This window comes from Lethenteron reissneri, chromosome 44, assembly GCF_015708825.2.
Source record: "Lethenteron reissneri isolate LAM-NWPU_2019-01 chromosome 44, ASM1570882v1, whole genome shotgun sequence".
Classification (NCBI taxonomy): Eukaryota; Metazoa; Chordata; class Hyperoartia; order Petromyzontiformes; family Petromyzontidae; genus Lethenteron; species Lethenteron reissneri.
Genome location: NC_083822.1, coordinates 12,023,929 through 12,047,461, shown reverse-complemented (window position 1 = coordinate 12,047,461; position 23,533 = coordinate 12,023,929). Strand labels below are relative to the sequence as shown.

Below are 23,533 nucleotides of genomic sequence, written 5' to 3'. Positions count from 1 at the left end.
GGTGCAACATATGTCACAGTTGCTGCACAGCCCCCCACCCAGTTCCAATTAGCCAGCTTAGTGGGAGACCCACGAAGCCTCCTTTCCTTGTAAGGCGACTGCGGGTAGCTCGAGGCTGACTTTTAAATATCACTGGCCATGTCGCAGAGACCGGGTGTCACATCTCTGGTGAGGCCCACAAATGTTGGCGCTTGGTGGCAGGAACTTCCTGAGTCGACACGATGAGATCGTGCCTCTCAACGGGAACAGGTGCCTCGTGTGATTAAAAATAAAGAAGAAACGTGTGCTAATGTCAGACTCTGCCTTCTCGACAGACCTGTTCTCCACCTGAAGACGGCTGCTTGCGTTGTGGCCGAAACGTCGTGAGAATTATTTTATTATGTTTTATTTTTATTCTTTTATTATTTCCCTTCTACGTGACTTTACCGAAAGAACCAAGAAGATGAATCCCTGCAGTCACGAAAGCTTTAAATCGAAATCTAATGTAACATGTTATGGCTGTAGCTGGGTAAACGATAAATAACACTGTCAAAAAACACAATACGCCACCCAATTCCCGAAATTAAGGACTAAACTTCTCAGGACACAATCAACTATTGTACTGAATTATAACAATGAGTATGCAGTATTCTATACTACTGTATTACAATAAGCAAGCCTATTTGGCTACCGTGCACAGATAACCAGCGAATTGCCTGCAGAATATAAAAAGGGATGCATTAACCACACGTACTCGTGTTGAACATGCAAACAAACACACACTGATTATAATCCATGCATTATCTTTGAAACTTCTTTGTGTTAACGTTCTCAATTGTACGAGCCAATGCGTAACATACATCCACATTCGCGTGTTGTTTCTGTGGGGGAAGTGCTTCAGAATAAGATTCCTGCAATGTCAAACGCGGATCATTGCCGCCCCCTAACGGGAACGCTTCCCTGCGTGTTCGTGGTCCACACGCTGCGCGTTGCAATCCAGACAGGGGCTGCCCCGTTCCATCTCTCCATGCAATGGGCCAGTTGAACTGATGGGGTGGCACGTGTTCTCAACTCCTCCGACCTCTCTGTGTCTGCCCAGCAGTGTAGAACGTGCACACACAGAGTGCGTATCGGCAGCTCACACGTGGTGGAGTATAAACGCGTGGGGGGGGGGTGGTGTCTACTCCCCACATTTTTTTCTAGATTTGAAGCTTTCGTGACTGCAAGGATTCATATTCTTCGGTTTTTTTCGGTAAAGTCACGTAGGTTAAAAAAAATTAATGAAAGTAAAATAAAAATTAAATAAAAATCACGACGTTTCGGAGGCAACACACCTGAAGACGGAAGCTTGTGTTGTCTCCGAAACGTCGTGATTTTTATAGTTTTTTTTATTTTTATTGTTTTACCTACGTGACTTTACCGAAAAAACCTAAGAATATGAATCCCCACATTTCCCCAAGACGTCTGGCCAACGTGGAAGAGTAGACCAAATACTACTCGCGAGCGCCCTCTCGCGGGCCTTCCGCCGCCAGCAGTGACGTGAGCGAGCGGGGGCTGCAGTTTTTTGTTTTCGTTTCATCTTAAGGGGCCGTCCATAAATGACGTCACGCACCTGGGGGGGTGGGGGGGTCAGACATTTGTGACGATGTGTGACGAGGGGGGGGGGGGTGAGAAATGTGACGTCACATCAAAATGCGCAACTTTAAATCAATATAGACAACACGTTCTACTTAATTAAATAGACTTTTCAATAATTGTTTTCTTCTACAACATCAGAGTGCAGCGCCACATAAAATACGCACTACAATGACAATAGTTTAAAGCGATTTGAAGCATGTTTTATTTTGGGGGGGAGGGGGCAGAGCTTTGTGACGTCATATTTGAGGGGCGGGGTCTGACTTGTGATCGCGTGACGTCATTTATGGACGGTCCCTTACACCCGCGATTTTGTAACGTGTAACCTCGTACGGAGGAGTTCCATGGGGGACTTTCGAGGGTTCGCGTGCCAGTGAACTCGAGTAAAGGTCACACGGGCACAGCCTGGCAGAGACGCCGCAGCAGCAGCCACCGAACTCGCGTTCTTCTTGACACCCACCGACTCATTCTTGTGCGCGACTGCGCCTGTTTGAGTTGTCCATTGGGATTGCCCTGGGGTGGTGCAGTGCGAGGCGAGGTTGCGATGGGAGTGCAGGATGGAGGACGGGGGAGAAGCAACGTGGAGGGCAGGTGACCACGAAGAGCATTCAATGCGTCTGGATAGTGTGTGAACAATGCTGCATTATTCTCGTAGCAAAAGTAGCTACACGTGTAGTATGTAGTAGCTACTACACATGTAGTAGCTACTACATATGGAGTAGCTACGGGTCCCGCACTTTCAAGGGCCCCGCGCTAAATGCTTCCAAGCTATCAATTGTGGTTCGGTGATTGTGCACTTGCTCGATTACTGTAGTACTACACTGCCTTCAACTTTGATGAACGACTGGGTGTTTAAAGTTAGCAATTTGTCGCATTATCTGGCTGTATAGAAAATGAAAAACTACAATTTACTATGCAAGGTAAAAATTTGTGTTTTAATATGTATGTGTTTTTTGTTATTTTATTTAGGGCCCCTTTATACCATATGCCACAGGCCCCGCACTAACTTCATCCGGCACTGTGTGTAAGGGTCGGGTAAAATCCCCAGCCTACATGAAAATTTGGGCCCAGCGTTCTAGCCACATTGCCAAGGTTGCCTCAACGTTGGCAATGTGTTACTAGCATATCCTCTCGATCAGTAGTTCTTAACCTTTACTCCAGCCTTGCACCCCCCTTTAGTTCGCAATCGTTAAAACACGTATTATGGTAATAAGTGCATAGATTAGATTTTTTTTAATGTAGTTGTAACTTACGTGTCCGCGCTTAATTTTTATTTCGATGATTTATTTACCTGCTGAAAAATATCGTGCCATGTCTCGCACCCCTAGAAAAGGGCATCTCGCACTCCCAGGGGGTGCGAGGTGCACCCAGGATAAGAAGAACCACTGCTCTAGAGGGGCTCTATTGAGCTCCCTCTCTTAGATGTATGTCTGTTGAACTTCTTTCGCTCCGTACGTAGCCAACCGTGCTAATCGTGAGCAATTTCAGGGCTGCACCTTTAACGCTGTTTGTACTGCTCCCAAGAGAAAGCCAGTGGTCCACATTAAAGAGCAAACAATAGAGTAATTTTAATGCTAAATTGAGCCAGCGATTTTAAACATCAAGATGCCCTTTAAAGTTAATATATATCCCAAGGACTGAATAAACAAAGTTTAGTTTGAATATCATTAGTGCAAGTTCAACTGTTATTTCAGCCTCTTGGCACGTGCAGAATTTAGATACTAACGAAATACAAAAGTAAAATCCCAAACGACTTTGAGCAAAAATTAATTGTGACAGTATCAACATTATTATTATTATTTTGACTGCGGTCTGCATTCAAATCAGGGCCAATTGCTTCCCCCCCCCCCTCCGCGAGTGTTTTGATGAATATTGATAAATATGAATCTGCACATAGAGTGCATTGATTGATGTCAAACAAAGGGGCTAATGAGATTATCATTTTTACGAGTGACTATTATGAATGTTGTGGGTATGTGTGTACATGTGTGTGTGTGAGCGGTAGAACCTGCAATCGAAACGTCGTGATTTTATTTATTTTAGTTTATACCTACGTGACTTTACCGAGAGAACTAGAGTATATAACCATACAATTCATCATCAGTTTCCACCGAGCTCAACTTTTACTGCAGTACAGTATTTCGTTTCCTATCGTTGTACAGTACTTCCGCTGCCACAATGGACATATCCACATTGGCATCGCTTTTCGATATTGTTCATTGTTCAGTGGTAAATCACTTGTGCCAAAATCTGAACAATGGGCTTTCTTACTCGGGTTGCCGCGTTTTCGCCGTGCAGCTTCTTCCAAATGCGTTTTCGGGTTAAAATGCCGGATACGTGGAGCAAAGAAAGCATCGAACAATATGCCGAACAGAATCGAGAATATTCATTTATACCGGAGGAATCCGATGAGCTATGAAGCGCTTTTTGAACACCACGTGCTAACGACCCGAGCACACATCAGAAAGGGATATAGGTTACATCACAGAATGATTCACTGTTTACTTGCCAGTTCATATGATGGGGAATTAAGCACCCATGTTGATTTGAGTGTTGTGTGATGCAGCGGCATATAAGAGCCATGTTCTCTGTTGTTGTTTTGCAATAGCGAGCCCTCGTTTGGGCAGATTAACCAACTTTTTTTTCCATTCTTCCATAGAACTTGGCGATGGGTAAACGAAAAATAGATTGATATCTCGGTATACCGGACATAAACATTTTGTTTTGAATGTTGGAAAAAAAATTGTTAAAATAAAATATTACAAATCATGCTTCGACAATTGTTTACAGTACGTCGGAGATTGCAGTTGAGCATTGACCTGTGCCGTTCTGTACTCTCTAGTAAGTTATGTTCTACTTTGAGATGTATCCACACAAGTTCGTGTCGACCCTGCAACAAAAGCCTCCCAGGTAAAGCGTCTAACGTTGGACCAACGTTGTTGACATGTGGGTTGGGATTGTTGGCACGTTGGTTATTTGGTTCACCGTCCCACGTTTACCGAGCTTCTGCCTTCTTAGATATATAGCTGTTATTAATTATTCATTGTTTTAGTCGGTAATACGAAATGTATTTTGAATGGTTGCATTTCTCTTTAATGGGAAAAGTAAAAAAAGCCCGCATGTGTTCTTTAAAAAGTTTGCTATATCGATGCTCTTAGAAGGTCTCATCCCAACTTTAGGTGATTCGCTTGGATTTGTTGCCAGGATACAACCATCCATAAGAGGTTTTTGGGGTTAAATCGCGTAAATGTGTCAATAAACCTGCCACCAACCGACATCCAATTAGTAAGGTTTGTCACGTAAATAGAGCATGCCAATTCGTTACGAGTACAGCCCACTGGTGTGTTGAGCAAATCCGTGTTAAAAAGGACACAACCAATCAGGGTAAATGCTAAGAATGATTGTGTAATTTAACGGTATTTTACAGTCTGCATTTTATTTTTAAAAATGCGATTTTGTTTTTGTAAGCATAAACAATTATTTACATTGGTGTGTAGTATTTCCACCGTGTTTTTTTTTTTAAACCGGCGATACTGCTTCTGGCAGTGATATAATTCTGTAAATGCCGATACAAATCCATGACAGATTAAGTGCGTGCTGGAGAAAGCCCACCCGTTTCAAACAACGCGCAAACACGTGCGTAAAAAATACTAGGATTGATTTTGCGCATTATGCAGAAGCATTTTTTACGGTCGTCTGAAACGCTCTTCCTTCCGATATTAGGAAGCCACTGGAGCTTAGCACCTTTAAATCTAGATTGGAAACTTAATTTCATTACAACTGCTTTGTATTTTGTTTGTTGTCCTTCCCCCGGCACCTCCAATTACCACGGTTGGCTTATGCACCGTGTGAAAGTTCAACAAACATACAACATGCATGTTGTATGGGACTGCGAGCTCGTACTATGGGCTGGCTCAGCCGTGTTGTTTTTTGTTCTTCACATTTTACAGGGACAATAACATTCCTGAAGCCCAGCAGAAAACATTTTCGGCTTTCCACCTCCAGGGAATGATTCAGATTAAATTGAAGAGCAAATTTGTAATTACACTGTAAATATTTCAAGTATTTAAGTGTTAATTTTCTATGTAAATATGAATATAATGTAAACGTGAATTTACTCATTATTTGCAGTATCCAAGTCATCCCCCAATGAAGGCTATCCCCACTATTTATTCTGCCTTCAAGATATATCACTGCTTTAGAACTTGCATAAAATGAAATGTTGAACATTATCAAACGATTACAAGATTGTTTTAAACCATTTCCCAATTTTATTACATCACTATGTACAAGCCAGTAGAAGAGTAAATGTAACTTGCAATGAACACACGGCGAGTATCTGGCATTGCTGCAGATACATGTTGCAAGTGTCAGTCCACTTTTCCAACAAAATAAATGCAGAGTTCAGAACCAAAGACTGCCGCACGATATGCCTAAAACGTACGGAACACAACCAAGCAGGCACTGTACAAGTTTCTAATAGACAGGGGCTCAGAACAAGTTCACATCTACAACACAAACACATGTAGAGAATGCAGCATCGGTTTACACGTTTGATACTTTCCATTGCCTTAAAGGTTGGAGCAGAGTTTTGAAAGCCATGTCAAAGCAGAATACTCATTGGATTTCACAGTATCCAAATATCTTACATGAAACATTATCTATTTTTGTTTATTATCATTATTATACAACCCAACTGTGTAGCGTTAGTGAAACACGACAAATGCAACTCTTCCACGTGTTTTAAAATAAAAACTCTTATTTTCAATAAACTTGAAAGTAATATTACATAATTTAAACAAAACAATAGTGATATTTAAAAACCTCTATGAGACAGCGAGGGAAAAAAATCAAAATACACAGGCATACAGCATTTCAGATAAACTGAAAGAAATCATTTACTCTTATTAAAACCCTATTTTAAATGTTGTCAAATAAATTTGCCTTCTCGAGAAATGTATCCGCCTTAGTTCAACTAAGCCAAGATGCTGCAACACCTCTACACATTACATTTGTCTAATATTTGGTCTGATTCACTGCTGTATGGAAGGACCAGATGAAACACACAATAAGAACATTAACCTTAATTTATACTGTGACATGTTAAAATATCTACCCCCGTGTTTAAAGTTAGTATGTTATGTTACACAGAAAAAAACTTAGGTAATTACTATGTAATGTAGATTTTTTTTAAAGTATTTTTTTGGTATTAACAAAAATAACAAAGTCAACATGGTGTTTCATGATCAGTGGTTCTTTAAGTATGCAGAAAAATAAGTTTGTAGTCATGAAATATCAGGAATAATCCATATAATTACTTCCCAAGTGTTCACTTCTTACACAGCACATTTCCAACTGTTGAGCCCAAACCTTTGTTAAATAGTTAATAATTTAAGTTAATATTTTTAAACAGCCGAACTGGAAGCATTTAAAACTGCAACACATGCTAACAGCACTTTTTTCTTGCTTAAGGTGATGAACATGTATTGGGATTGCAGGATTTTTCTTCTAATCCATTTAGGAAAAGTGATGAGGTTTAAAAACATTTCACAAGCAGTTTTCTAACACACTTTTGCATCGGGAAAGCTGAACGCATTTTTCCTAGCAGAAAATGTTGAATGATGTAGTTAAATATTTGTTTACATACATTAAATTGGCTGCATTATTCAATAATCAATAGGTTGATTAACTTTACCAATGAATTTAGAGAATTAATAGCCCTAAATAACATTGACGCGGACAAAGCTCATAGTAACCCATAACGGTACATAGGATACCAAGTGAAGAGACATTACAACTAGCATAGTCCAGTGAGGTGTGCACAAAAACAGGGATATCCAGGAACAATGAATTCTACATTCGCAAAACACTAACTAGCTGCATTGTGATTGGGATCTCCAGAGGCCGTGTGTGAATAAATGAATTTTGCACAGACTTATTGCACAGGGAATAGATTGGGATGACGGGAAAGAGGAAGGCCTTTTCCTGGTACTGATTTCTCTTGAAAGACACCGAGGGACAATTCAGTCGATGTACATGGGCGAGACAGGAGAAGGAGGCATCCGATCCAGGGTCTTGCAGAAATACACAGCCACATCCACGTTGCGGCTCTCGTACATCAGAATGAACGGATGTTTCTGCAGTGGTACGGATAAAAAACGTGTCAATGCCTTTCGAGAAAGCCACAAAATCCAAAACGGAAATTAACAAGAGTTCTTCTTGGTTCTTTCGGTAAAGTCACGTATTTTTATTATTTTATTATTTCCCTTCTACGTGACTTTACCGAAAGAACCAAGAAGATGAATCCCTGCAGTCACGAAAGCTTTACATCGAAACCTAACAAGAGTTATTTTTAACTTACCAGCAGCTCTCTGTATTTTGGTCTTCGTGATTCGTCCTTGGTAAGGCTTTAAAAAAGAAACAAGTTTAATAATTAATGAAGATTGTATATTAGCTACATGTAACAAACAAAAAAGTTCTAAGAATAGCGGCCACTGAAGGTACGAATAAAGTCACGAGTTCAATGAAAGGTAACGGTGAAACCCACGTAAATGTATTACACCACTGCTGGAGGAAGGCCCCCCCCCCCATGAGAGGGAGCTCTATACAGCCCCCTCGAGAAGGCATTTGGCCTACTCCGACACATTGGCCAGACATCTTGAAAAAGGAGGTGGGGGTACCCACACTTTAACCCCACCATTTGCGAGATGGTGATCGACTGTGTAATGGTACAAAGCAGCAGGTAAGAGAATGTAAGAGAGCGAGTGAGTGAGCATCTTGATTTACCAGCTGTTGACAAAGTTGATGAAGCTAGCCGAGAACTGTCGTTCCTCAGAGTTACATAGCTGTGGGGGATCTCCCTTGACCACTTGGGTCAACTGGTCAAACACGCTGTTCCATTTCGGGTAGGGAAACTTCCCTGTCGCCAGTTCAATCTGTCCGTCACCACAGGAAATAACCGTTAGCCAAAGAAGTGTGTACATCGTAACCTGAAACTGTATTAACTGTTAGAATGATCGATGTTTCAAAAACCCATTTGAGTGGTTTAAACTGTTTGAGCTTCGTGTAAATCGGATAGTTTGGAGTGCATCTTCTTGGTTCTTTCGGTAAAGTCACATAGAATGGAAATAATAAAATAATTCTCACGACGTTTCGGCCACAACGCAAGCAGCCGTCCTCAGGTGAAGAACAGGTCTGTCGAGAAGACAGAAAACAGACCTGTTCTTCACCTGAGGACGGCTGCTTGCGTTGTGGCCGAAACGTCGTGAGAATTATTCTATGTTTTGTTTTTATTATTTTATTATTTCCATTCTACATGACTTTACTGAAAGAACCAAGAAGATGAATCCCTGCAGTCACGAAAGCTTTAAATCGAAGTTTGGAGTGCGTTGGATAGGTTGAATGGCACATACATGTATATTGAAATGCTTTCATATTTAGTGAAAATCTGTGTAATTCTATAAGCTGTGGATTACATAACATTCGAAAATGAAATGTTTTATAAGTTAAAGCTATGCGAATGTGAAATAAGTCTACATAAAAAAACTTAAATTTCTAAAACGCACGTGAATTTTTGCATTATGTACATTTGACTTAAATCATGCTATCTAGTAAAGTGGCTTAAATGGCAACACAAATCTCGATAATGATGCACAAATAAAGATGTTGACTCTTTTGTAAGCAACGTTTTAATCTTTCCTCTGGTTTTTTTATAGGCTTTATTTAAAAATAAAATATTTTGTTCAAGATAACAACGTTGACACCAACATGTACATGGACTTACCAATGTTATACCTAAACTCCAAACATCTGAGCGAACATCGTAGCCTTGTCTTGATGCGCTTGGATCGATTCTTTCAGGCTGAAATGTGCAGAAAATATTTGACATAACATGCGATACCAATATGTTAATTTTAAAACAATAGATACAACTGGGGAATGTTGTGCTCAGCACACACCGAGCTCCTACTATGACCTCACCCAGTAAGCAGTCAAGTGAAATGAATGGCAATTCCAGGCATGCCTAAACGCTGAGCTTACCAGCTCTTAACTGCCCTATCCTGACGTCACCCACCAGGGAAAATACCTATATAATCCAAGATTAGGGTATGATGTCACCATTGATGACGTTAGCTTGGAACCTTGGGACTGGAAGTCTAAACTTAGCACATTACATCAGTGCTTGTACAAGAGTTCAACAGGGCAGAGCATCCAGACATGTAATTAATCACAAGTGACATCAGATGATAGAGTAATAAGAATTCTAAAGGCGAAATACCTTGGCGAAATGTCACCACTTTACAAAAAATGAAATCTCTTTTGAGGTAATTAAACACTAATGTTAATACGTAATGTTTAGGGTCATTTTACTGCGAATGTTCTTCCCACAAAAGGAAAATGTGAGTTCTGACCAGTAATCTATTTTTAGACTTAAAATCTATTTTTTTAAGATGACTTGAGCACAATTATTTTGTTATCAACTGTGGATAATAAGCATTTTATAAAGTAAATCCACCAACGATTATTATTACCTAGCAATGTGACAACATTTCAAGAGACTTGCTCCAACCAAAACGGTAAGTAAATTATAAGACCATTAAGACAATTTACATGTTAGTATGTTGTATAACCTCACAATAATCAAAGCCAACAATAGTCTTTGTCATAACCATGAATACGTTTAAAAAAGCATTTCAGTAGTTCTTTAAATGTAGATATTAATTTTGCATGCATTGTTCACATGCATTATGCTTAAATGTTTGTTTTATTAATTCTACAAAATAATACTACACAATCGTGCTATTATTCAGGTGCAGGGGCATATTATGTATTGTGGTAATCCCTGAGCGATGTATCTATTATATAAATAAAATCATGACATAGTAAGTTTGTTTAACATTTGACTTTCATTGGACATTTATGGTTATCCTAGCCCCGAAGTGAAACGTTATTCCGAGCAATCCACGTTAACTCATACCAGTATACTATTTAGTTCTTTCGGTAAAGTCACGTAGATGAAAAATAAAAATGAAAACAACTAAATTAAATCACGACGTTTCGGCAACAAAATTACTATAGTGCTCACTACAGTAATTTTGCTGTGGCTGTTCCACCTGATGACGGAAGCTTGTGTTGCCTCCGAAACGTCGTGATTTAATTTAGTTATTTTGATTTTTTTTTTATTCATCTACGTGACTTTACCGAAAGAACCAAAGAGTATGGATCCTTGCAGTCACGAAAACTTCAAATCTAGAATCATACCAGTATTTCAATCTCTTGACTTTACTGTATCCATTAACACTGCCACTGGATGACACCAGTGGCCTAAATACCAAAGACGACAAGGGAATGTTATTCATGTGCATGGACTCCCTCCACATGGATTCATTCAACTAATCTTAACTAGTTTGATGTCATATTTTTCGATTTTGACCACAAGTATTGTGGTTAATGCAGACACGATTCCTTGTAAAAGGTTTCAGTTTGGTGTTTTAACATCTTAACACCAGTTTTGTTGCCAGATAAAAGGGGAAAAACCTATTCTCATATTTTGGTGCTGGCAAAGGAGGCCCCATGATGATGTGTGGTTAGATGTATGTACTCAAGTCAAACTCGCTACATGTAAAGTATGTTTTATTATGACTCACAGCCATGTAGGGTCTGCAGCCTGCATCTCTTGTCTTGGCTATGGAATCCACCAGCTGCCCACTGATGCCAAAATCGCACAGCTTGATGTTGCCTCTGCGGTCGAGAAGGATGTTTGAAGGTTTGACATCTACGGCGAGAAAGGGACATATACAAAAAATGTGATTAAAAGATTCAGCAATGATAAAAACAAATTACGTCAAATCACTCGATTTGTAATTTTTTCCTGTTTACAAACTTCTGAAAAATATTATCAGCGATAATGCTGTATTTATATGTAAACCAAACATCTGAATGTAACCCTAAAGTGATTTTCATTAGGTAATTCAAAGTGTTAAACAGAAATATTCTAAATGCCCATATGAAAAAAAGCTATGGTTCCTTTACGCTTTACCATAGAGAAATGTTATAAGACTACGTGTTAAAACTGCTTTACGCTGTTTATTGGTTTATTGATGTGAACCAAGCGAACAATGTTCTGCATCAGCAGTATAATATCTGACAGCAATCCCTTTTCAATGTATGAATATTTTATATAACACATCAAACATGTAATCTCATCTGAATAGATGTGTGACTATGTGACCTTAAAGGCCACAATAGAATGTTACATTCTAATGGAGCACAAGTGACAGAAATGTACTAACTAGTGTTAATTAACACTTGATTAACAAAAATGTGCAAACAATTATAAATCAAGCCACACACTATTAAATGCATATTATATTTTCAAGGGGAAAAAAACATTAAATAACTATTCACATTGGCAGAGAAATATTGGAAAAATTATATTACATACCACATACGTTGATTTTCCTTGTACTGTATATATGCGTAATTATTGACATTTCCAGACACGTCATTTTTTATTCCTAAGCATTTTTTGTTTCAAATGGTTCGTTACAAACATGCATCAGAAGAGGAATAAAGATTATCAAACCTCTGTGAATGATCTTCAGATTCTCCTTCAGGTAGTTGAGTGCTTTTACAGTCTACAGAGAGGATAAAAACATTTACATTTTTACTAAATTGTGAAAATGGAATATGTACAAACTTACTTAAAAAAAAGTAACATGTCAATCATGTTACCCACGTAAAATAGGAAATACATTTGATGTATAATCTTTGGTTCTTTCGGTAAAGTCACGTAGACAGAAAAATAATAATAAATAAAACGAATAAAAATATAAATTATAAAAATTAAATTAAAATAACAACACAAAAAAACACTAATGTAGACTGTAGTCTGGTTCTTAATCGGAGTGAGCGTACTGGCAGTCTATAATGTAGACTTATTATTGGTTCTTTCAAGAATTAAAATAAAATAAAACAATAACCACGATGTTTCGATCGAAACACAAGCGGTCGTCATCAGGAAAAGAGGGGGTAGCCTCTAAAGGCAAACTGTTTATAAGGGTTTAGAGATGAGCATAGCCCAAGTGTTCACAAGCTTAAAAACCAGGCTACAGTCTACATTATAGACTACCAGTACACTCGCCAAACTTAATAACCAGGCTACAGTCTAAGTCTACATTAGTGTTTTTTATTATTTTTTACTTTATTTTTTATTATTATATCTACGTGACTTTACCGAAGGAACCAAATAATATGAATTCCTGCAGTCATGAAAGTTAAATAAAAATTTACATTTTACGTAATTTAACAGAAAAAATATGGTTTTATATAACTTACTGCCAGTGTTATTTTTCCCAATATTTCTTCTGGGATGACATCGTCTGATGTGCAATACACAAATTTGTAGAACTTGTCAAACGAGGTAGACATGAGTTCCATGCAGATCCAGCAGTCTCCCTGAAGAAGAAATAATAACTTAAATACCATACATTCATCACAATAACTTCCCGTATTATTCGTTGATAGGAAAGTGGTGCAGTGGTTGGCATCCTGCCCAATTACTGGCAACATGAGTTCAATTCACGCCTTAGGATAATATCAGTGGCAAGTGGTATCTAGTGGTTCTGGGCATGTCCATCACCTTCACCAAACCACACAGTCAAGTATGGTCAAACAACCCCATGGCCAGCACTGTGGGAAAGGCCTTCACCCACCAATGGATCAACAAAGGGCTGTGAATTATGCATTAGTTTGTATTAAATAGCACAAAATGCATCCCCAAGATGTGAAAACGCTGACATACATTGAAATCATGTAGATATAAACAGAACCAGTTTACCTCTCTGAACAGTGCTCCAAAGAATTGTACGATGTAAGGGCAATCGCTGCTCATGACAACATCCAAATCCATCAGCAGTTGTTTCTGCTCTTTCTCATCCACCGTCGATCTGATTCGCTTCAAATGAGAAACAGCAAACTGGAAATTTAGGACTATACATTTTTGTTACATTTTTTACGTAGCTTGAGATGTTTAGATAAACATTTTAAAGCATGTGAATCATTAACCAGTCATGCAATAAACAACATTAAAAACACAACTTGAAAGTTAAACAGTGTAACTATCCTACATGTAATTTTATTGAAATTTTTAAAATGGTTTGAAAAAAGTTGCATGTTCCAGAGCCACATACAACTTTAAATGCAAATTCTTGCAGCCAACATTCTTAAAAGAACATTGTTTATGCATGATGGCTGCATGTACAATGACACCACGCTGTTAACAACACAGCTAGAGGCAAAAGCGGGGAAACAATAATATAAAAAAAAGAAAAATCTGTAACACAACTCACCTTTACAGCCATGATGTGGGCACTGTGGTTGTGCTGCATCTTGTTGACAGAGCCATATGCTCCCCGGCCAATTTCACCGAGATCTTTGAGGTCATCCGCAGTGAAATCGTACTGCTGCCCTGGCGACAACTTCAACTTGCCTGCCGACTCCATGCTGTGTGTCCTCAGTCGCTCACTATGCAAGATGAAGAAATGCAAACATTTTAAAAAATCGCCATCTCATTCATTGAAACGACCAACAACGCAAGCGTTACAACTCTGCAAATGACCGTGAAACAGGAATTGGTAATTTTGTTAATAACAATCAAATACAATAAAGGTGTTAGTTTAGAGAAAAAAGGTAAGCAGGAAATGCATTCATGCACGAAATTATAACTTGTATAATCTATTGTTGATTCTTGACCGCATATGAATTATCCAAACATAATGCCTGCCTCGGTGGTAGAGTGGGTAGCGCGCTTGACTTGGGGACACAAGGTCGAGGAATCGGATCCTGTTTGAAACAAGAACTTCTCCATACGGGAGAACAAGGACAATAATTGATTCAGCCTTAAATGTATACAGGGAGCCTGGGGGAATTAGCCCCTCCAATCTAGCGTCACAATTACAAACATCTTTGTCAAACTCAATATTTAAAGTTCTCAAAACAGTGACATGTAGAAAGATTGTTTTGCTTTGGTTGGAAACACAAACTGAATTTCACTGGGGAAAAAGCGATGGCAATCCAAGTATGAATTTCGAGTGTGAAAATTCATATACCGAAAAGTCGTGATTTTTTATTTTATTTTCACCTACGTGACTTTACCGAAAGAACCAAAGAGTACGAATCGTTGCAGTCACGAAAACTTCAAATTATTAATTAATTTTCAGGACCCTCTAAATACCATTCCAAACCACAGGTATGTACCGCCTCTTCAAGCTATGGAACCTTCGTAGAGGCAGGCAGCCAAATACAAAAAGGCTGAGTCACATCCGTTAACAGAGTGAAATTAACAACTCGCATAAAATCTAGAAATTACAAACTGTCAAGGAACATTTCTGCATTAGTGGCACACTTCCACTGTTTGAGCGCCTTTGTTCATTCATAAATGAGGAATTTACTACATAGGCAACACATTCAATTTGTTCAAACTAGTTCATTTTTGTAGAAAGCACTTATTCATTACCGTATATAGTGCAGACAATGCAGCATATTTGATTGTGAAATATAATTTTAAACAAACAGATCTCATTCTACCAATCTTAGGACACATAATATTGTATACATTTAATATTCATTAAATTAGAATCAAGATAAAAGTATGTAGCTCACATGTGAGGGTTATTGGGAACCACTTGCTGAGGATTGAATATAATCTTTGGTGCAGCTTTGCAGGATGGAGGGTTTGCGAAGTTGAGCTTGAGAGCCTTTCTTTTTGCTGTTGGGAAAAGAAAAGAAATGTTAACAATATACTGAATATGAATACAATTTACAATTTTAATATAATTTTAATTCGTTAAACATCTACATGTGACCACATCCAGACATGATCAGAATGCATATCATTATTCTGCTTTACAAAGTCATATAACTATTGCGCAGATTTTAAATGGGAAAAAGACCGATTCATTTTGTTATATTCAACACAGCATCAATTGGTAAATACGGTTAGTAACATTCATGCCTGCCAAAGAGAAAGCATTCTTTGGACCACTTCCTGAAATGAAAATCATCCCAGCCCTGGGATGCATTTCAGACATTTCTTTGGATATCAAAAACATCAAATAAACATCCATTGGCATCTATGCAGTACACAGTATTCAATCTCATTGCTGATTGCATACAGGACCTATTTACATAAATATACATTGTGTAAGCTTCCATAAATGTGTAAAAACATTTCACAGATAAATGTAATGATAATATAAAGTTAACGCCATGTATCCTGCATATCATTATTTTATTATTTCCCTTCTACGTGACTTTACCGAAAGAACCAATAATATGAATCCCTGCAGTCACGAAAGCTTTAAATCAAAACATATTTAAGTTGTTTAGATAAAAAAAATAGTGAGTGACTTTGATATTCCGACAGTAAATATCACTGTTAAAGCAGTATTCCAGACCAGAGTATGTTTTTAATCATAAATATGATTTAAAAACAGCATTTAAAGCCCCAAGCATTACACTTTGTCATTGGCATCTTAAATTAAGCACATACAAGTCAAGGCAAACAAAACAACTTAAAACGCCAAAGTATTGTAATTTATCTTATAACAACAGATAAACAGGTAATGTACACCAACTCTACACATTTGTGCACGTTTCGTCTGCTTTAGTTGCCGCTGCACGGTGGGAATTTGTCACTGTATGGAACGGACAATCACACGGGTTTTCAGTTGAAACGACATATCAGCTGGAGCAGCATTTCACCTAAAAGAATGGTTTGCTCACATTACATCGGTGATCACGAAAACGGCCATATCTTCAGCAAGAACAAATATGTACCGTATATTCGTAACCCAAATTAGGTATTGGAATACTAATTTCATACCTACAAATCTTGAGTTATATAAATTTATAGTTTTATGGCTGTACAGTAATTGAATGACTGCACTTAGTCTTCGTGTAAACCTATTTTTGGATGCTAAATTTAACTCCACTATATTAAAGGAAAACGAGTGATTAAATCCACGTGTATGCAAGTATAAACGTGCAAATACAGTACAAGTAATTGTTACATTTTTATATTCACACCGAGCTCAATGTTATACAAATGTGAACACAATTTGAATATAATACGATAACACCACGTAATTAAAACGACATATGTACCAATACATTCCACATTAATATCGAGTACAAAACATTGAGTACAATCATCCCATTATGCCAAGGTTACGGTAAATAAAATCCCATTCAACCGAGGTCAGAGTATGCATTTGCAAAGTACCATACTCTATTTCATACTTCCATACACGCGTATTTTTAGGTAACATTGCGGTATCAACCAGAATGTAATTTGTATTGGTTGGTGATGCAGGGCAGTAATTCTATAGTTTATTTGTTACTACCTTTGATTCCGTCATCTCCACCACTTGTGAGAGAACAGAAACCTGCATTCAAGCACAAACAGGTTTATAATACAAATTGTAAAAAGTCAATTTATATTTTACATAACCGATGCAAACATCTCCGATACATGATGTGCACAAGCTTAAGTTATAGTAGTGCATTGATGTCCACTTTAGGCTGATAGTTTGGAATTATATGCTGTGTATAATCATATTGAAGAAGCACAAGCAGATGCATTTATTTAATAAAACATCTATGATCAATTATACAACTATTGTAGATTAATTTATGTTTTGAACTTTTTAATAGAATTTAAAACAAATCCCAGCCATTCATTCATATTGGCCATGGGGTTCTTTGACCATACTTCTCCAGGCTGGTCAGTGCAGCTTGGTGGGGGGAAAGGACACGACCGGTTCTGATATCACTTACCACTGATGTTACCTGTGGCTGAGAATTGGACTTAGGTTACCAGGTTCATAATGGAGAACACTAACCATCTACCACTGTTCCACAGCAATTTTTTCAAAATATAGTAATGTATACAAATGCCATTAGAGCGCAAACATATACAAACAATATGAAATGTCCAAAGCTGCCAAAAATCTTTATTTTTGAAAGAATAAACAGCCTACATAAAATATAATCAGAAATCATGCCCAAATACAAGCAACAGAGCATGTTGCAATCAGGAAATTAAAATGGTGTCATTATATTCAAATAAAACAACTCGGTAAAGGATGTTGTGATATTTGTCAAGTTCACCGCAGACAGAAACGCCTACTCTGCAAACTCTACAGATATATTTGAAGATTACAACAGGTATATCACACTACTGTACTCATTTTATATTCATAGTTGACATAAAATCTCTTGCTGTGGATTTCACACCTGACGATTGCTTGTGTTGCAGTCGAAACGTCCTGAGAATTTTATTGTTTTATATTTGTATTATTTTATTGTTTCCCTTCTACGTGACTTTACCGAAAGAACCAAGAATATGAATCCCTACAGTCACGAAAGCTTTCAATCAAAAGTTGACATTTTATTTGATGCAATTAATTCAGAAACCGTTTAATTTTGTACGTTCGGTTCACTTGCCACATATGCAGCTGAATTTTAGTTTTTACTCCTTGTTATGTTCACGACTGTACTTTCACAATTTTACAATCGACTGGCCGGTTCAAAGGTCACACCTTCTAGGGTCCAAGGTTCAGCCGTTTGAACCCTGCTTTTCACCATAGAAATGTCTTTTTCCCATTTTTGAAATACTGTATTATAAAAAATGAAACTGAATATCAGATGACATTGTTAAAACAAAACTGTTAACTCCTAGTTTGGCTACCGAATGGAGTAACCAACACGGTAATAACTGACAAAAATACAATTTACTAACACACCTTGCCCGATGGTAAATATATGTGGGAAACTGCGGTGTTTCTAAAGCTTACTACTTTCCATCTGTTCATGAGTCACCCCCTTATAACTATCCTGTAATACCTGCAATCTTTCAGTTGCATAGCGTACCATTCACACCACAAGATTAACTTTACAAGATTTCAAAAATACAAAAGTAAAAAGGTTGAGGGATAATAATTGACATTCAACTGTCAAAAGTATTTCCTGTCAGCTACATTGAATACCAGTTCCAATTTGAATACTAATTTCAGGGGACATCAACTTTGGTATAAATAAACTGTCAATTTTTATTCGTCAATATGTTATATAAGATGAATGTGTGACCTACTTTAGAATAGCTAGCAGCATGTGCTTAAATGTAACATTACAGGTCACATAGGATGCAGAGGCGTTTGTTATATTGGCGAGGGATAAGGATATTTACACAATATATATTAAACAAGATTGAATGCGGTCTGAAATTCCCAAGGACATGAAATCTAGAATAACAATAGATGCAATATAAAATGGCTCTCCATGGTATGGCCAGAACATAAAGCAAAATATAATTTACGATAAACATAATACAAGAGGCTCACAATTACAGGAAATCGTGACAACTGAAATGGAGCCAGACTTTCAGATTACAGTATTGGCTGTATGTATGCAACAAAAACGTATGCATAACAATTTTGATCTCCATTCAATGTACTTAAATTTTTTCAAAATAGGAAGAGTAGGTACATTTTAAATATTTGCATGGTCCAAGTAGTTTTTTTTTTTAATCGTTGTCCATGGCTGGTTTGACTGCACTGATGGCGCAGTGAAAATATGCAGCTGTGTGTCCCTGCGATGTGGGTTGTTTTGTTCGTCCGCAGTCGTGTGTCGAATCTTGTCGCACCTTGGTCATAAAACTATACGTACGTATGTTAAACTTCTTTCGCACCGTACGTAGCCAATCATGCTAATCGGAGGTGCGGGAAATTTGAGTAATTAAGCAACTAAATGGATGACCATTGCAACGTTTTGCTCATCATACGGCCTACGCGTGGTAATGCACCAAAACCCATTGGTGCATATTTAAGTTGACGAAAGTGATGAATAGATGAAGGAAAGGTGGAAAACGTTTTAGCAATATAAATCCAGTAGCCTCTTTTCAATGCGAAGGGATTAAATAAAGACTTTGAATTGCACATTAATTATAATGAAGATTACAATCCACAGGCGCTGCCGTCAAGGCAAGCGGCGGATTACAAATGTAATAATCCACTCCGAGCTCAAGAAATCCCGAGTTTATTTTCGCAGACTTCAGGATCGGTTCCCGAAAGGCAAATGGATATAATCCGCACATTGCAAGACTTCGCGAATTATTGGACGGCAGATTGTTTTTGTTTGGAGTTCCGCTGTAAGAGTACAACTATTGCGAAATATGGTTAAAAAAAACGTTTTTTTTTTACCGTGAATCGACTGGAATCAATACATTTAAACTAACATTACAATAAATACACTGTAGTAGTATATTCTAATAAGGATATTGTAGGAAAATTACATTTCAATACGATGTAGCACCATTTTAGAAATAATATTGGTATAACATTGTGGTAGGGCTAGAAGTACAATACATATATTGTGGTAAAATATTATAATTACAAGTATAACCCATGTAGTAGTAAATTCCAGTTATATATAATTCAGTATCCAGTAAAGACTGCTGCAGCAAAGATATTTACGTAATATTGTAGAAAAAAAGACCAATTCTATTGTTGTAAACACTAACGAAAACATTGTGGTAAAGACATTGTAGATACGCGATTGCATAAAGGATAGTGAACATACGATCTGCTATAGTAGGCATAAGTCTACCGCGATTGGGATGTGATAAAGCTGCTATATTAAACATGCTGTACATTACAATAAGGTTATTGTAATTCAGTACTGTATTGTATAGAGTAAAAATGTTGTATAACAGCTATATTATATCACAGTACAGACAAAGTAAGCCTATTGTAGCAATTGTATGCAGGGAACTGCATTGTACAGAAGCGCTATAGTAAAATTGCCGTATACCAGGATAGATACGATACACATAAGCGTCACATATACTGAAGCGAACATTGTAATCGTGAAATAGACATTAATCTCGACACTGTCCTTAAGCTAATTGTATCCAGGATACTGTAATGTACAGTATAGTCATTGTCGAAAAACGACAAAGGATATAGCAAAATACATTAATCTAACGGAGTAACTTGTTGTAACGAACGCACTGCGGTGAAAACATCACAGTCAAACTAATGCAGCGATGGAGAGACAACATCTGTCAAGACCCAATGCTGCGGCCCCTCCGTTGCCCAGCGGAAGGCGACGCTCCCCACGGCAGAGGAAATAGGCGACGCCGTAAAAAGCCTTGGGCCTTGCCCCGGCCATTGATGGTGGAGGGGGGAGGCCCTCCGCTTCCCGAACCGAAACTAGGCGGGCGTTTAGGAATAAATGACCACAACTGCGACACCTCCACCTGCTCGCGAGCGTGGAGAAGAGAGCGGTGTGTGTGTGTGTGGTGGGAGTGTTTGTTTTGTTACCGGGGAAGCTGGTGCTGCTGTGCTGCGAGGCGCTGCCTGGGTTCGGCGTCGCCATTTGTGTGAGGAAGGGGTAGGGGGTGAGGTGGGGGCGGTGATGGGGGGTGAGGTGGGGGGTGGTGGGGGGGGGCAGTGATGGGGGGGTGAGGTGGGGGGGGCGGTGGGGGGGGGCAGTGATGGGTGGGGGCGGTGATGGGGGGGTGAGGTGGGGGGTGGTGGGGGGGGGCGGTGATGGGGGGGTGAGGTGGGGGGGGGGCGGTGGGGGGGGGCAGTGATGGGTGGGGGCGGTGATGGGGGGGTGAGGTGGGGGGTGGTGGGGGGGGGCGGTGATGGGGGGGTGAGGTGGGGGGGGGCGGTGGGGGGGGGCAGTGATGGGTGGGGGCGGTGATGGGGGGGTGAGGTGGGGGCGGTGATGGGGGGTGAGGTGGGGGCGGTGATGGGGGGGTGAGGTGGGGGGGGCGGTGGGGGGGGGCAGTGATGGGTGGGGGCGGTGATGGGGGGGTGAGGTGGGGGCGGTGATGGGGGGGTGAGGTGGGGGCGGTGATGGGGAGTGAGGTGGGGGGTGGTGGGGGGGGGCGGTGATGGGGGGGTGAGGTGGGGGGGGGGCGGTGGGGGGGGGCAGTGATGGGTGGGGGCGGTGATGGGGGGGTGAGGTGGGGGGGGCGGTAATGGGGGGGTGAGGTGGGGGGGGCGGTGGGGGGGTGAGGTGGGGGATGAGGTGGGGGGGGTAGATGAGAAGGGATGTGGTTGGGGGGGAATGAAGCGTGATGAGGTGGGGGGTGAGGTGGAGGGGGGGGGGTGATGAGGGGGGGTGATGAGGTGGAGGTGATGAGGTGGAGATGATGAGGTGGAGATGAGGTGGGGGGGGTGATGAGGTGGGGGGGGTGATGAGGTGGGGGGGGAGTGATGAGGTGGGGGGGGGGGTGATGAGGGGTGAGGTGGGGGGGATGAGGTGGTGGGGGGGATGAGGTGGTGGGGGGTGCGGGGTAGATGAGAAGAGATGTGGTTGGGGGGAGGATGACGCGGGGTGAGGTGGAGTGATGTGGGGGGGGAGATGATGAGGTGGGGGGGGTGAAGGAGGGTGGGGGATGAAGGAGGGGGGGGGGGTGAGGAGCGGGGGGGCGTTAGGGGGTTGCCCGACTTCAGGCCCAGGCGTCACGCGCGCAGCGTTCGGGCGTCGCGAGGTTTTTTTCTCTCTCCCGTAATTTTAATCATTTCACAACAAATACATTTAACGGCAACGGGGAGGGAGGTGGGGGGATGGAGAAAAAAATATGTACACGGATACCCTTTAAAACAAAAAAAATATCAGTTTAACTATCTGTAAACAACAACAAAAATATATGTATTTGTTTAAAACTGGAGTTTGTAAAAAATTGCGAACTGTAACCGGACGAGGAAGAGGGAGCGGCTGAGTGGTGGCGGTGGGGGGCGCTTAGATTTCCCACTCCGCTTGCGTGCGCAGCCTGCACTGACGTATCATTACCGTATTGTACCGAGTCAGAGGTACTCTGAATAGTAAGACCCACTGACGTATCATTACCGTATTGTACCGAGTCAGAGGTACTCTGAATAGTAAGACCCACTGACGTATCATTACCGTATTCTACCGAGTAAGAGGTACGCTGAATAGTAAGACCCACTGACGTATCATTACCGTATTGTACCGAGTAAGAGGTACGCTGAATAGTAAGACCCACTGACGTATCATTACCGTATTGTACCGAGTAAGAGGTACTCTGAATAATAAGACCAACTGACGTATTATTACCGTATTGTACCGAGTAAAAGGTACTCTGAATAATAAGACCCACTGACGTATTATTACCGTATTGTACCGAGTAAGAGGTACGCTGAATAATAAGACCCACTGACGTATTATTACCGTATTGTACCGAGTAAGAGGTACGCTGAATAGTAAGACCCACTGACGTATCATTACCGTATTCTACCGAGTAAGAGGTACGCTGAATAGTAAGACCCACTGACGTATTATTACCGTATTGTACCGAGTAAGAGGTACGCTGAATAATAAGACCCACTGACGTATTATTACCATATTGTACCGAGTAAGAGGTACGCTGAATAATAAGACCCACTGACGTATTATTACCGTATTGTACCGAGTAAGAGGTACTCTGAATAGAAGACCCACTGATGTATTATTACCGTATTATATCAAGTAAATTAAGAGTAGTTAAACGCATCCCAAAACTCGCTGCAAAATGACTGCAATATCAATACAATATCATATTCTTGGTTCAATCTTAATTTGGAGCTTTCGTGACTGCAGGAATTACCAAAGAGTATATTCTTGGTTCTTTCGGTAAAGTCACGTAGATGGGAAATAATAAAATAATATAAATACAAAACTATAAAAATGCATATTTATTTTATTTTATTATTTCCCTTCTACGTGACTTTACCCAAAGAACCAAGAATATGAATCCCTACAGTCACGAAAGCTTTACATCAAAATTCAATACAATATCGTCACGCAGCTACTTGGATTACGAGCCACCGATTATTTTTTTACCATA

At 39.8% G+C, this 23,533-nt stretch overlaps 1 protein-coding gene across 4 annotated transcripts; it reads right to left on the bottom strand.

Moving 5' to 3' along the window:
- Positions 1 to 5,862: 5,862 nt before the first annotated feature.
- On the bottom strand, positions 5,863 to 21,092 carry MAP2K4 (mitogen-activated protein kinase kinase 4). Of its 4 annotated transcripts, none has more exons than XM_061569674.1 (13): positions 20,997 to 21,092; positions 17,019 to 17,060; positions 15,277 to 15,382; positions 14,399 to 14,476; positions 13,965 to 14,139; positions 13,454 to 13,570; positions 12,952 to 13,071; positions 12,200 to 12,251; positions 11,262 to 11,389; positions 9,398 to 9,475; positions 8,401 to 8,549; positions 7,976 to 8,021; positions 5,863 to 7,751 (listed from the first exon to the last, which is right to left on the bottom strand). In XM_061569674.1, exons 1-13 carry the CDS (start codon positions 21,049 to 21,051, stop codon positions 7,638 to 7,640), a joined length of 1,260 nt encoding a protein of 419 aa, XP_061425658.1. In that variant the 5' UTR covers positions 21,052 to 21,092; the 3' UTR covers positions 5,863 to 7,637. The 4 variants fall into 4 exon arrangements, with proteins under 4 accessions (XP_061425658.1, XP_061425659.1, XP_061425661.1 ...); XM_061569675.1 differs by having other exon boundaries at positions 14,399 to 14,473; positions 20,997 to 21,087; XM_061569677.1 differs by lacking the exon at positions 17,019 to 17,060 and having other exon boundaries at positions 20,997 to 21,086.
- Positions 21,093 to 23,533: the final 2,441 nt, after the last annotated feature.

What these genes read in the sequence shown, in the direction of transcription:
- MAP2K4 (XM_061569674.1), bottom strand. Translation starts at nt 21,051, where the DNA reads ATGGCGACGCCGAACCCAGGCAGCGCCTCGCAGCACAGCAGCACCAGC. An exon ending in TTGGAGCACTGTTCAGAGAG is followed by an intron (nt 13,072 to 13,453) that starts GTAAACTGGTTC and finishes TTTCTTCTTCAG; the next exon opens with GGAGACTGCTGGATCTGCAT. An exon ending in GCTGCAGACCCTACATGGCT is followed by an intron (nt 9,476 to 11,261) that starts GTGAGTCATAAT and finishes TGCACATTTCAG; the next exon opens with CCTGAAAGAATCGATCCAAG.